The sequence below is a fragment of the Gymnoscopelus braueri genome (genome assembly GCF_963280865.1).
Source record: "Gymnoscopelus braueri genome assembly, chromosome: 11".
Lineage (NCBI taxonomy): Eukaryota > Metazoa > Chordata > Actinopteri > Myctophiformes > Myctophidae > Gymnoscopelus > Gymnoscopelus braueri.
The window spans coordinates 40,388,927-40,401,451 of record NC_137613.1 but is presented as its reverse complement, the minus strand read 5'-3'; the positions used below and the strand labels follow the sequence as shown (position 1 = coordinate 40,401,451).

General features: G+C 45.6%; 1 protein-coding gene across 1 annotated transcript in view; it reads left to right on the top strand.

Annotated features, from left to right (window-relative positions):
- Positions 1–955: 955 nt before the first annotated feature.
- The window catches only part of ext1b (exostosin glycosyltransferase 1b), a 149,898-nt gene continuing 138,328 nt past the window's right edge, over positions 956–12,525 (top strand). The window contains exons 1-3 of the mRNA XM_080441784.1: positions 956–2,088; positions 2,447–3,080; positions 3,453–3,883. Coding sequence (XP_080297910.1) covers positions 2,547–3,080; positions 3,453–3,883 — 965 coding nt within the window. The 5' untranslated portion in view covers positions 956–2,088; positions 2,447–2,546. The remainder of the gene's footprint in view (positions 2,089–2,446; positions 3,081–3,452; positions 3,884–12,525) is intronic.

The following is a 12,525-nucleotide window of genomic DNA, read 5'->3' as shown; positions in this document are numbered from 1 at the left end:
ATTTAACACAAAACCAGCACAATGTCTGTTCTATAGAAGTGCAGCAGTACCAGTGCTGCTAAAAGCACTGGATTTCCTACTGTGTGTTTTGCCTGCAAAACATAGCAATCAATAAAAAACCAATACATTCCAGCATAATTGAATGTGTAAAAATAGCAATATTCTTTCATTATGGATTTACTGACTGGCACAGTTCCAAGTAAGTTGTGTTTTCTCCATGCACACAGTGCTCTGGTTATGAATGGGTGCATTCTGAAGCACCGCCCTTTCCGGTCCCGCCGACGAACCAATGGGAAGAGCCTATTTCACACCGATGGGACGTCACGTCAGCTGCCGTCCAGTGTTGCCACGTCGGCTTATTATGAGCGACTTTTGGGCTTCTTTTTCTGTGAAGTTGCTTACGGTAAATATTGGTTGGTTCGGTTGCGGGTTGCAGTTTTCTGGGCTTGTTTCCAAAGTGTACGTGCTTATTTAGGCTTGCTTAAAAAAAAAGAAGCAGTGAGCATTTGTGTTGTTTAGAATGTTTAAAAAAAATATTCCAAATATTCCACATTTTATTACCCATTGATACCTGCAACGCATCTGTGTCACTTTAGATGTCTTTGGCTATTCAAAAAAAGCAGATATACAAGCTCATAGCGCGGCACCGAGTGCCGCGCTATGAGCTTGTAGATCTGCTATTTTTGAAAAATATTGAAAAAATATTTTTCAGATTTTTTTCAAAAAACTGTTGAGATTTAGAATTTTTTAAAGAATCGCCTCAGGTCTTCATGGCAGATCTACAAGCTCACAACGCGTCACGATGTGTGACCTTGTAGATCAGCTGTTTTCAAATAGCTGACGCATATATCGGTTTGTAAAAGTGCTCATGTGTCTCAAATCGCTTCTTTTGGGCTTGGTATAGACCCGGTTGCTTGTATCTCTCTCAAAACCTGGCAACACCGCTGCCGTCGTGTCGGGATTGGAATGTTACAGGCTAACAATCGGAACAACTGAGCATTCGGGTAATTGGACACTAGGATCAAGAAGGAATCTGGTCTTTTGAACATTTTTTTGCGTGTATCGTGGAAACTCACATCGCGACTGGTTAAGTTTGCCCGCTTTGCTCAGATTGTTTTATTTTTGCGCGTATGAGGAGGGTCTATCGGGGAGATTCTTCTTCTAAATAAAGAAGGAGAAATGCAGGGTTTCGTGAGGTTACAGTCTCACCGCTGATCCTCCTGGCTGCTCCTGGCGTTCCGACGCGTTTCTGATCCCGTTCATGGACCCGTGGAGCAGTGATCAGACGCCGGGGAGAATAGCGTGGAATAGGACACCTTCACTCCGGGGCGTTTGGGTCTGATCGCGCGGGCGGGGGGGCAACGACGGCTTCTACACCGCCGATCGGTCCCTGGTCAACGCGTTGACCACTTTCCATCCAAACCCGTGGGATACCTCTTCGTCTGGACGGAGCCACGGGGACCCTCGGCTGCTCTTCATACCAGGGAGGGGGGAGTTGATCGCAGACTGGCTGGTCGGACACCTCTCTCTACCCGCGGCGGGTGGTTTTATACGTTTGAATTGAAGATCACAGCCAGCCTGAATGAGCGAATCGCATATGATCTGATTGTTTCAGAGTGGATCCTCCAGGCAAGCACTGATTTCTTGTGCATACGAGCCGCTGTGTGTGAGTTACTGTTGTGCAATGGAAGAAACTCTATAAAAAAAGAGGGAGAGGAAGACGACTCATATTTTTTTATTTGATTTTTTTTTAATACATTTGAATAGATCACTAGATCACAGCCTGAATGAGGGAAATAAGGCATATTATCTGATTGTTTCAAGTGGATCCAGCCCCAGGCAAGCACTGATTTCTTTCGGTGCATTACAACAAGCCGCTGTGTGAGTTACCGTTGTGCAATGGAAGAAACTCTATACAAATAAAATAAAAGAGGGAGAGGTAAGACAACTCATATCAAATCGCCCACATGCTCTGGATCAATCGCCGGATCTGTGAACGGAATACGCGGCAGAAGGGGCGAGGAGACGCGGCTGCAGGCTCGGGATCGTTGTCGTCGGCTGCCGGAGGAGGATGGAGCGGAGTAGCAGGTAGAGAGAGAGAGATATATAGATGCTTTATACATTCAGATATCTCATAGTTCATACAGGCATTACATTAAGGTAAGTTAAAAAAAAACAAGCATACATTAAGGTAAGTAAAAAAAAAACACACCATAAAAAGATGGGGGGCACAGGATAAAACTGAGATGTATATACAAAATATATTGTGAATAAGCATAAAAAGCATTAAAAGGTGTCCCTGGGAATAATAATAATAATCACCCTTTGTTATTGCACATAGACCCATAAGTAACTAAAACTATTAGTCCAGTTCATAGGCCTATAGAGTTAAAGAGCCCAAATTGCTGTTGGGACAAAAGTGTTCATAAACCGTCCCTTCCTGCAGGGCATGGTGCAGGAGGTGGTGAGAGGAGCCTAAGAACTTCGGGCCACTTCTTCCGACTTCTTCTCATTCGCAATCGACGCGCGCCCCGCTCGCAGGACCCATGCAGGCCAAGAAACGCTATCTAATCCTGCTCTCCGCCGGCGCGTGTTTGGTCCTGCTCCTCTGCTTCGGAGGGGTCCAGCTTCCAGCGGCGAGCAGCAGCAGCAGGAGCCGGCATCACCATGACCGCAGCCGCCACCACGGCTACCGGCCCAACCAGCCCTGGCCCCACTTCTCCGACCCCTTACAAGCCTTCCTGCCTTGGGACCAGCCGGACACCGAGGAGTACAACCTCCACGTCTCGCCCAGGCAGAAGAGGGACGTCAACGCCGGCGTCTACAAGGCCAAGCGGTGCCGCATGGACTCCTGCTTCGATTTCTCCCAGTGTCAAAGGAGCGGCGGCTTCAAAGTCTACGTCTACCCGCAGCAGAAGGGCGAGAAGATCTCGGAGAGCTATCAGAACATCCTGTCGACCATCGAGGCGTCCCGGTTCTACACCTCGGACCCGGGACAGGCGTGTCTGTTCGTCCTGAGCCTGGACACGCTGGACCGGGACCAGCTGTCGCCGCAGTACGTGCACAACCTGAAGACCAAGGTTTGTGAAAGACTGCTAAATAAGTCTAAACCAGGGGTTATCAACAGGGGGTCCGGGACCCCTAGGGGATCCTCAGAGTTACTACAGGGGGTCCGCCAAATCTTTGTGTGATGTGATGAAACATTTTACCTTAACCACTTGAACCCTAGCATCCCTTTTCTGAGGAGAACTTTAGCCACAAAATAGCCGATCTACAAGCTCACAACGCCTCGCGTTGTGAACTTGTAGATCGTCTATTTTTTGGCAAAGAGGTGTTTGGTGGAAAAAAGAGCGGACCAAGTAAACAAAAAAAGTTGAATCTGAAACACAATTTGAATACAACATGTACTTCCTTGTGATAATAAACATCTTGAATCTCTTATCTCCTTGAAGGTCCAGAACCTGCCCCTCTGGAACGACGGCAGGAACCACCTCATATTCAACCTGTACTCGGGGACGTGGCCGGACTACACGGAGGACCTGGGCTTCGACATCGGCCAGGCCATGCTGGCCAAGGCCAGCATCAGCACCGAGAACTTCCGGCCCCACTTCGACGTGTCCATCCCGCTCTTCTCCAAGGAGCACCCGCGGACCGGCGGCGAGCGGGGCTTCCTCAAGTACAACGCCATCCCGCCGCTCAGGAAGTACGTGCTGGTGTTCAAGGGGAAGCGCTACCTGACGGGCATCGGCTCGGACACGCGGAACGCCCTGTACCACGTGCACAACGCCGAGGACGTGGTGCTGCTCACCACCTGCAAGCACGGCAAGGACTGGCAGAAGCACAAGGACGCGCGCTGCGACAAGGACAACGCCGAGTATGACAAGTAAGTCGGAGAAAAACCTGAAGGTTGGAATCATTAGTAGTGCACACTACAGTCCGCGCGCAATGGAGCGTATTCCCTTTTCTAAAATAGAAGGGGGGAAACCTTGTACCTGCTGTGCGTGCGTGTGTGTGTGTGTGTGTGTGTGTGTGTGTGCGTGTGTGTGTGTGTGTGTGCGCGTGTGTGTGTGCTCATGTGTGCGCACTCGCGTGTGCGCACTCGCGATGACAGAGCTTGTGGTATCTGGTCTACAGGGAAGTACAGAGGGACTCCTTTTCCTGACCTGGAGGGTGTGTGTGTGTGTGTATCTGTCAGTGCAGTGTGTGCGCGAGATGACAGAGCTTGTGGTATCTGGTCTACAGTGAAGTGCAGATGGACTCCTGGTCCTGACCTGGAGTGTGTGTGTGTGTATGCATGCGTGCGCATGGGTGCGATGACAGAGCTTGTGGTATCTGGTCTACAGTGAAGTACAGAGGGACTCCTGGTCTTGTCTGTCTGTCTGTCAATGCAGTGCGTGTGTTAATAAACATGGAGTAGATGTGTAATCGTGTCGGGGGCCATTGAAATCCATTGGCAGCGTTTTTCAGGGAGCCCAAATGGGTTGTGAATGTGATCCTCTCTCACTGTGCCCCCCCCCCGCCCCCCCCCCACTCCTTAACCTCGCTCCCTCTGAAGCGTGAACGAGAAGCTCTCTCTCTCTCTCTCTCCAGCCACTGCCAGTCTATTACCTCCCCGGGTTGTGGCGTAAATCACCCGGACATCCCCCTCCTCCTCCGCGGAGGAATTCAGCCCCACTTCACGGCAGCGCTGCAGCTAAGCTAGGATATGCACGGGCATGTTTTGATTTGTTCCCTATACTTGGCGCAAATTAAGCGAAAGTCGACTGCAAGACGCTGGACGGGTGTGATAATAACCCAGTATTAGTGGCTTTCCACCTTTTTTTTTGCAATTGCAAGAACCCCCAGTTTGATATGCACGACGCACTAGGCCACGGACCCCAATTACCCTGTGAAATCCCTGTGTTAATTGAACTCTGGTCCATTTGGGTTGAGCTCCATTTGTACACTCTCAGGGTTGTAGACCTGTGAGGGTCCAGGCAGTCACCATGACCTTGTAATGACATGACACCGATTCACACTTTTAAAAGGCCCCACATAAAACTATAATCAGGGTCGTGTAGCTCATGACGGGTGTAATAATTTAGTTTGAATTATGAAGGTATTTAGCGAAAACATATCAGTCATGATGCGTTAATTATCTCTTTAATTTTCATGAGTTATTGCCCTCCCCCCCCCCACCCCCCCCATTGCGCCCCCAGGGACAGTCGTTTACCTCTAATTTCCCAGGTCTCAGTTTTGTCAGGGCGTAATGAATGTTTGAGTCACAACAGCAATAGTCAAAGGTTTGGTATTTTTAATAAAGAGTGAAGCTTTGTCAGTGAGGTAAGGTTTACATAGCAAGATTACTTAAGTTTGGCTGCCAAGTTCACTTGTCAGTGAGTGATGCTGGTTTGATTTGCATTTATCTGCTTGTGGTTTCAATACCTTCCGTAATCCTGGATAAACTCAGGCAGGCATGTGATAACAGACCCTCCTCAGCGTGTCTCTCTCTTTCTCTCTGTCTCTCTGTGTCTCTCTCTCTCTGTGTCTATCAGAGAAAGGGTTCTCTCTCTCTCTCTCTCTCTCTCTCTCCCTCTCTCTCTCTGTCTATCAAAGAGAGGGTTTAAGGACGGGACAGATTTGTTGCACTTTGGAAAGTAAACCCACCTGATCAATCATGGAGCAAGAGATGGATGAAGGTTTACAAGGGGGCAAATAAGTGGAAACTTAAGATCTAGCCAAATTCTGGCTGGTGATATGCAGAGGAAGTTTCCCCTTCTTGAACTTGAATTGAACCCTCAAAACTCCTCTGCTCTTCACACTGACACACTGAAAGGGCCAAAAAAATAAGCAGCTCTGACAAATCTTCACAAGAATGTGCATGTCTGTCCATTAGTCATCCTTTTCTGTAGATCGACCCATCTCGTTTCCCCCAAGTCTCTTTCCCAACCCTCTCTCTCCCTCTTTCTCTCAATGGATGCCTTTGGCTCCATGTCACCTGGAGAAATGTGTCATCCGTTATCAGACATTCCTGTTGTCTCCGGATAGCACACCTCTCTGCCCCGCTGTACCCGGGGTTCTGTCTCCAAAGACATCTAGATTTTAAAGCCTAATCTATGTGTTGCTGCGCGATGGTGTTAGTCACCGAATTCTGTTTACATTTCCAAGTGAAAAAACTTTGTTTGATTGAATATTTTATTGACAATTTAATAGTACCACAGTACGTTACAAAAAAAGAAAAGCCATATGGATAATCGCTAAAACGCTAAAAAAGGTTAGTTTCCATTGTGATCCGTGTACCTAACTCGAGCCTGACTGGCATAGGCAGTCTCTGTACTTTATAGAAACCAACTTTATGACCGCTAATGAGAGGGGCATATTTGTTTGTTGATATTCAGATCGATATCGCAGCCAGTCGTTTAACTTTGGACGTCAATGAAATACTTGACTTCTCTATCGCCGCTGACTTCCCCAGCTTAAAATAGACTCTAGACAGATCTATTTAAATGCAATCAATCAGATTTAGTTCTCAGGGCACATTTCTTTCAAAGGCTAATAATGCTGTGTGCTTTGCTCATGTAGCCTAGTTCATTGGTTTTAAACTTTTCTCCTTATCCAAATCTGGGGTTTTCTCCCAGAACTGTATTGATCAGTGTTTCCCATTCACTGACTAGACCGCTCAAAAAATTGTTAAGTTTGGTTGTTTTGACAACAAACCCATTTTCCTGTATGAACGGATTTGGCAACATTGGCAAAAAAAATGTGAATACACCCTGAATCCATTTCTTCTTGTGTGATTTAAGGACCAGTTTCAAAGTAATCACTTGGCTGCCTTTTTCATTTTAATACAATTTTGCTACCTTCCGCTCTGGGTTGTGCTTCAAGAGACACCGACCCTACAGTTAGCTCTCTGAGGTATGAGAATCTTTGGCCAGCCAGCTAGCCTGTTAGTGCTCCATTTCCACCGGCAGAAGAAGGAGAGCAGTGCCTTGGAGGGACGTCGTCGTGGCGTCATGGAAGTGAGGAATGCGCACACGTGTCAGAGCAGCTGTTAGGGGTTGAGGAGGGAACGCTGCCAAGGCAGGCAGAGTCCATGCACAGTATACATACGTACCTGGTCCTGGATGTTTTTCATCACACATTTGAGACACAAGTGTCTCCTAAATCCCAACAGTTTTCTGAAACTCGAGCTCATAGCGCGGCACTCGGTGCCGCACTACGAGCTTGAATATCTGCTATTTTTGAATAGCCCAAAGTGTGAAATAATGCTTTTTTAGCTCAAATCAAAAAGTGACACAGATGTGTTCCAGGTCTTAATGGGTCAACACACATACTCTTGACTTGCAGGATAGACAGGATGGGATGGCCATGAGTGCGTACCAGCAGTCATACATGCTTTTTGTCATCGGCCGTCAACGCACACATGCGCTCACTCACGCAGGCTGTCATCACGGGTGTGGCTTTTGCTCCAGCTTGGACGTGTCTTGTCAGGGTTGTCTGTCCGGGTTCATCTCTGCCTCTTGCCCTCCAACCTCACTACCTTCCAAATGGAATGCATTAGAGCAGGAGGGGGGACATTGAAACCCTACTTGGCTATCCGCGCACGATCAGTCAGTCACGTCGTATGACCACCAGCACCCACCGACGGACAACTATCAGCACGTACACACGCACGTACAGACACACACACACACACACACATAACCATTGTCTGTTATACACCTATGCATACATAGACCGGGTTATGTCCATTATGCGTTCAATTTGTGTGTGTGTGTCACACGCACAAAACAATCCGGACCTGGCACATCAATTCAATTGATTTTCCGAGTTGCAGTCACTTCGCTTTCGGAGTCTCCGACTCCCTTTCCATCCATGGTCAGGCATTGATGAAAGAGCCCATTCATTGATACATTATCCAAAGAGTCCTTGGAGCACTTGACAATGCTTCGAGGAGACGGGGACAGAGAACAGCTATTAGTAGCTTGGCGGTACACACAAGCGTTCCCAAGTAATACTGGGTGGATCATTACAAATCATGTCATGTCATGTATATAAACCACCCTTTGTTGTTACCACACGCTGTTAACGAGCGGGCATGTTGTTTTTGAATTGCTCCAGATTTGATATCTATAAATCAACTCCCGATTCATTTCAGCTGGGTGTTGAAATGAATGAAATGTTCCTGGTGTGTTATCGCAATCCCATCCGTCCACGATTACGCAGTCATTATAGGCCTACATAGTAAGAGAAAGCCTACCTTTCCCCCGCTGTGTGTCTGTGTGTGTGTTAGGGCTGGTGAATTAATATCCGAATATCAAATATTCCTCGAATATGGGGAAAATATGTATCTATTCGAATATGAAAATTAATATTAGAATAAAAAAAGTTTTTTTCCCCTGATGTTTATTTGACAGGGACAATACAAAAAACAATGTATCAAGTTATAAAACAAACAAAATATGTTTTATTGGATCCGAGCACTCAATACATTGTTTTTTGTATTGTTTCTGTCCAAAAAAAAAGAAAAATATAAAATAAAAAAAAAATATATATTTTTTTAATAATAATAATAATAATAATATTCGAATATATTCGAATATCTGCAAATTTTTAAGACCAATATTCGAATATCATTTCTGAGGAAAGTTGACAGCCCTAGTGTGTGTGTGTGTGTGTGTGTGTGTGTGTGTGTGTGTATATAAACTAATGCTGAATCAGAGCGCTATTGTATATTAAGTGTGTGGTCTTATCCCCTTGGCAAGTAGTCGATTGCACAGAATGAATGGTAAAGTGTCATCATGTATCGCTCGAGTACATCTCTTCACTTTGAAACGCACCGTTTATTACCATGAGTGATCTGTCAGGTCTGACCGTGCATTTCCTCTTCCTTGCACTTTTGTGTGTGTGTGTTTTTTTGTGTGTGCGTTAAGCCTATCACAGTGGACGGCAACATCATCATCCCACCCATTTAACCCATTAAGACCTGGAACGCATCTGTGTCACTTAAATATTTCTTTTGGCTATTCAAAAAATTGCAGATATACAAGCTCGTAGCGCAGCACTCTGCTATTTTTTGAAAAATATTTAAAAATAAAAATGTAAGATTTTTTTTCAAAAAACTGTTAGGATTTTAGAAAACATTTTTTAAGAATCGGCCTCGGGTCTTAATGGGTTAATACTTAACCAGCTCCGTCGGCTCGTATTGATGTTGCACTTTAACCACACTACACTGGCATCCAATGCTCCTCCAAGGTCACCCAGGAGACTTGAACCGAAAGAGGAAATCAGAGAAATTGATTGAGAAGGTTGGGGTGGGAGGGGAGGGGGGGGTTTATGTGGGGTGGGGGTTGAGAATGGGAGAGGTAAGCAGAGATTTAGTTACAGTCGGAAGGAAATACAGAGTCAGGCTGTTTGAGTGTGCATGGGAAATGATGTGAGTGACCACGATGCACTGTGATAGTCAGTGATCCAGTACATCAATCATGGCAGTCGTGTGTGTGTGTGTGTGTGTGTGTGTGTGTGTGTGTGTTTAGGTGGACAGTCTTCCAAAAAGATATCAGCTCAGTGCTTCTGCATGTTTATCTTCCAACAACTGTGTCATCAGCAGGAATTCTCCCACTTGAGAAAAGCCTCTCGTAAGCATTTGGGTCAGTGAAAAGAAATAAAGGAAGTCTCTCTCTCTCTCTCGCTCTCTCTCTCTCTCTCTCTCCCTCTCTTTCTAGCCATTCCCTTCCTCTCTCTCTCTTCACCCTCATTTGTCTTCTTTCTCCCCCCTTTGGAACGATATGGAATCGGAAACACTGGGTGTGATTTTGGCTGGGGATGGCTCCCTGCCAAACTTCCCGTCTCACTCTCTCTCTCTCTCAACAAGACGGCGCTCGACATTTGCGTAGGCCTGTCACAATTATTACATAATCGTCTAATCGCAATTGTTTTATATAATCGTGATTATTTTTGCATAATCGTCATAATCAATTCCATGTTAAAAAATGTCATATTTTCAAAAATAGTGGAAATGGCAGATCTATAAGCTCAAAACGCGTCGCGAGGCGACGCGTTTTGAGCTTATAGATCGGCTATTTCCTCTATTAATGTTTATTTTTAAGTATAAAGTGATTAAATATGTGTTATATCTGCCCTGTGCAACTTTTGTTTCCGAAAGCAAAAAGCCAAACAGAAATGTAAGTTTTTATTCATAATGTTCCATTGATTTTCAACGACAGAAACGCAATTAAATCGTTAATCGCAATCATTTGAGGGATAATTAATCGTCAACTTAAATGTGTAATCGTGACGGCCCTACGTTTTGCGTTGACGCTGCGCCACAATTCGAGAATTGGGCGGTGGATCTTTCTGGGTGAGCAAACTAAACCCAACAGCAACAACACTGCCTCCCCTGTGCCATATCCCTCCCTCCCTGTAAGACAGCATTGCTGGGGGCACGGTGGCGCAGTCGGTAGCGCTGTCGCCTCACAGCTAGAAGGTCCTGGGTTCGATTCCCGCAGGGGACGCTGTCCTAGGTTGGCAGAGGGAGTGTAGCGCCCAGGATTACATAGACAATTGGCACTGGGTGTAAAAAAAAATGGGGTTACAAAATCGTGAGATAAAAATGTAAAATTCAAAGACGGCATTGCTATCTGAACGCCATTCACCTGGATGTCAGTGCGGTAATGTTGCCTGACAAGCGGACTTGTACCGGACAGTGGGGGGCTGTCATGCAATCTGCTACCTTGGATGTTCAGCAGGGGGGGGAGGGTAAGGCGGCGGCTCTGTCTCGCTCCCTCTCCCTGCCTTGTTGCAGTTGTTTGTGTTTTCTCTTTGTCAGACTAATAAATCATGCATATTTCATGATGGCCTGTTCTCACTTAGATAAAGTACTGGCTTATGTTAGGGAATGCTAATGATCCTGAAGATAATTAGCTAGAATGTGGTGCAGCTTAATTAGAGCTCTTTGATATTTGCGCGTGTGTATGTGTGTGTGTGTGTGTGTGTGTGTAAAAGAGAGATTTAAGCTCGGAACGGCGCAAACCCACACTTTGTTGTTATCTTATCAGTATATCTATCCATCTAATTTCCCATGACGTGCTCTCTTTCTCTCTTTCTCGCACACATTTTAATTACTTAATTAAGCAATTCATTAATACATTTTAATGACCTAATAAGTGAAGCCGTTTTTTTGTGGACTCCAATGTCATTGAGGTTGTTTTTGTTTGTATTATCTGCAGAATGTGAGGGAGTCCATCATGTTGTTGTGTGTGTGAAATGTCAACACTTAGCGTAACCCATTAAGACCACTTTAGACACTTTAACCATTATTTTATACTTTGCCTTTAAAAAAATAGCAGATATACAAGCTCATAGCGCGGCACCGAGGTTCCTGGTTGGCATTGTGACTGTGTGTGTAACTGTGTGTGTTTCATATCTAATCGGAAACACGGCTAAAACATGCCATTCTCACAGGTCCAGGAAGTGCCTCTAATCTATGTTCATAGCCACTGAATATACATGAACATACCAGATGAGTCACTGGTTATTTGACATAACAAAACGGTTGCATAAGAGATGGATTGATGCTGTAGTAGACAGGAAAAGAGATGGTAGAGAAACTGATGACTGACGAGCTGCCATGTATGAACAAAATGTGACATTATTCAATATAGCCTTTTCTTAAAGGTTTCATGACATTCAGTTTTACAACACATTAAAAGTCTTTGTCATGGTCCTTCAAACGTGTATAAAAAGTTTTAACTGAAAATTCCACTCCAGTTATCCATTGCAGGTGTTTTTCTCTCACATTTCTAAAGCCTTTTCAACTGCAATGAAAAAAGAAATCTTTGCCTGCGGGTGTCGCTGCTGAGGGATTTTGCCTGTCAATCATCACCTCTGCTCCGCCCCCTACCCCAAAGGAAAGGATAGGGGAGGGGAGGGGCGAGGAGGAGAGTGGGTGGGATTAATGGCCTATGACTTCACACTCCAAGGGCCAAACTCAGATTACTTTTCAGCCTAATTATTCAGAAAACCCCAGACCACAGAAAATCCACTGAATGTTCAAAGTTCTGTTTTTTTTGGGTGTAATTGAGGTCATAAAACCCCCCAAAAAACATAAAATATAAAAAAAAGTTCAAATGAATGTCATAGAACCTTTTAGAGAAAATAACGTAAAATGTCACGGGTGACTCTGTGAACTCTGTACGCTGCTCATCTGTTGTTGACCATTTGCGATCATTACAAAATTGGTATTCTGCGTAGTTTGTCTGTCTCTCGTCTGCGTAGGTTGGTCTGTGTGGGTGTTTATCCATCCATGTAAGTGTTCCCCCTGGGTTCAGGCTTTTGGCCCTCCCTGTATGTTGGTGTGTGTACACACACAAGCTCGCGTATGCCTGTGTGTGTGTGTGTGTGTGTGTGTTTGTGTGTGTGCAGGGGGGGGTACCGAGGAGGTCATGACCCACAGTGCAGTCTGTCCTGACCAAGTGACGAAGGCAAAGCCCTGCTCGTTGACCCACATACACGGAGAGATTACCACCATGGCCAAACAGCCCCTGG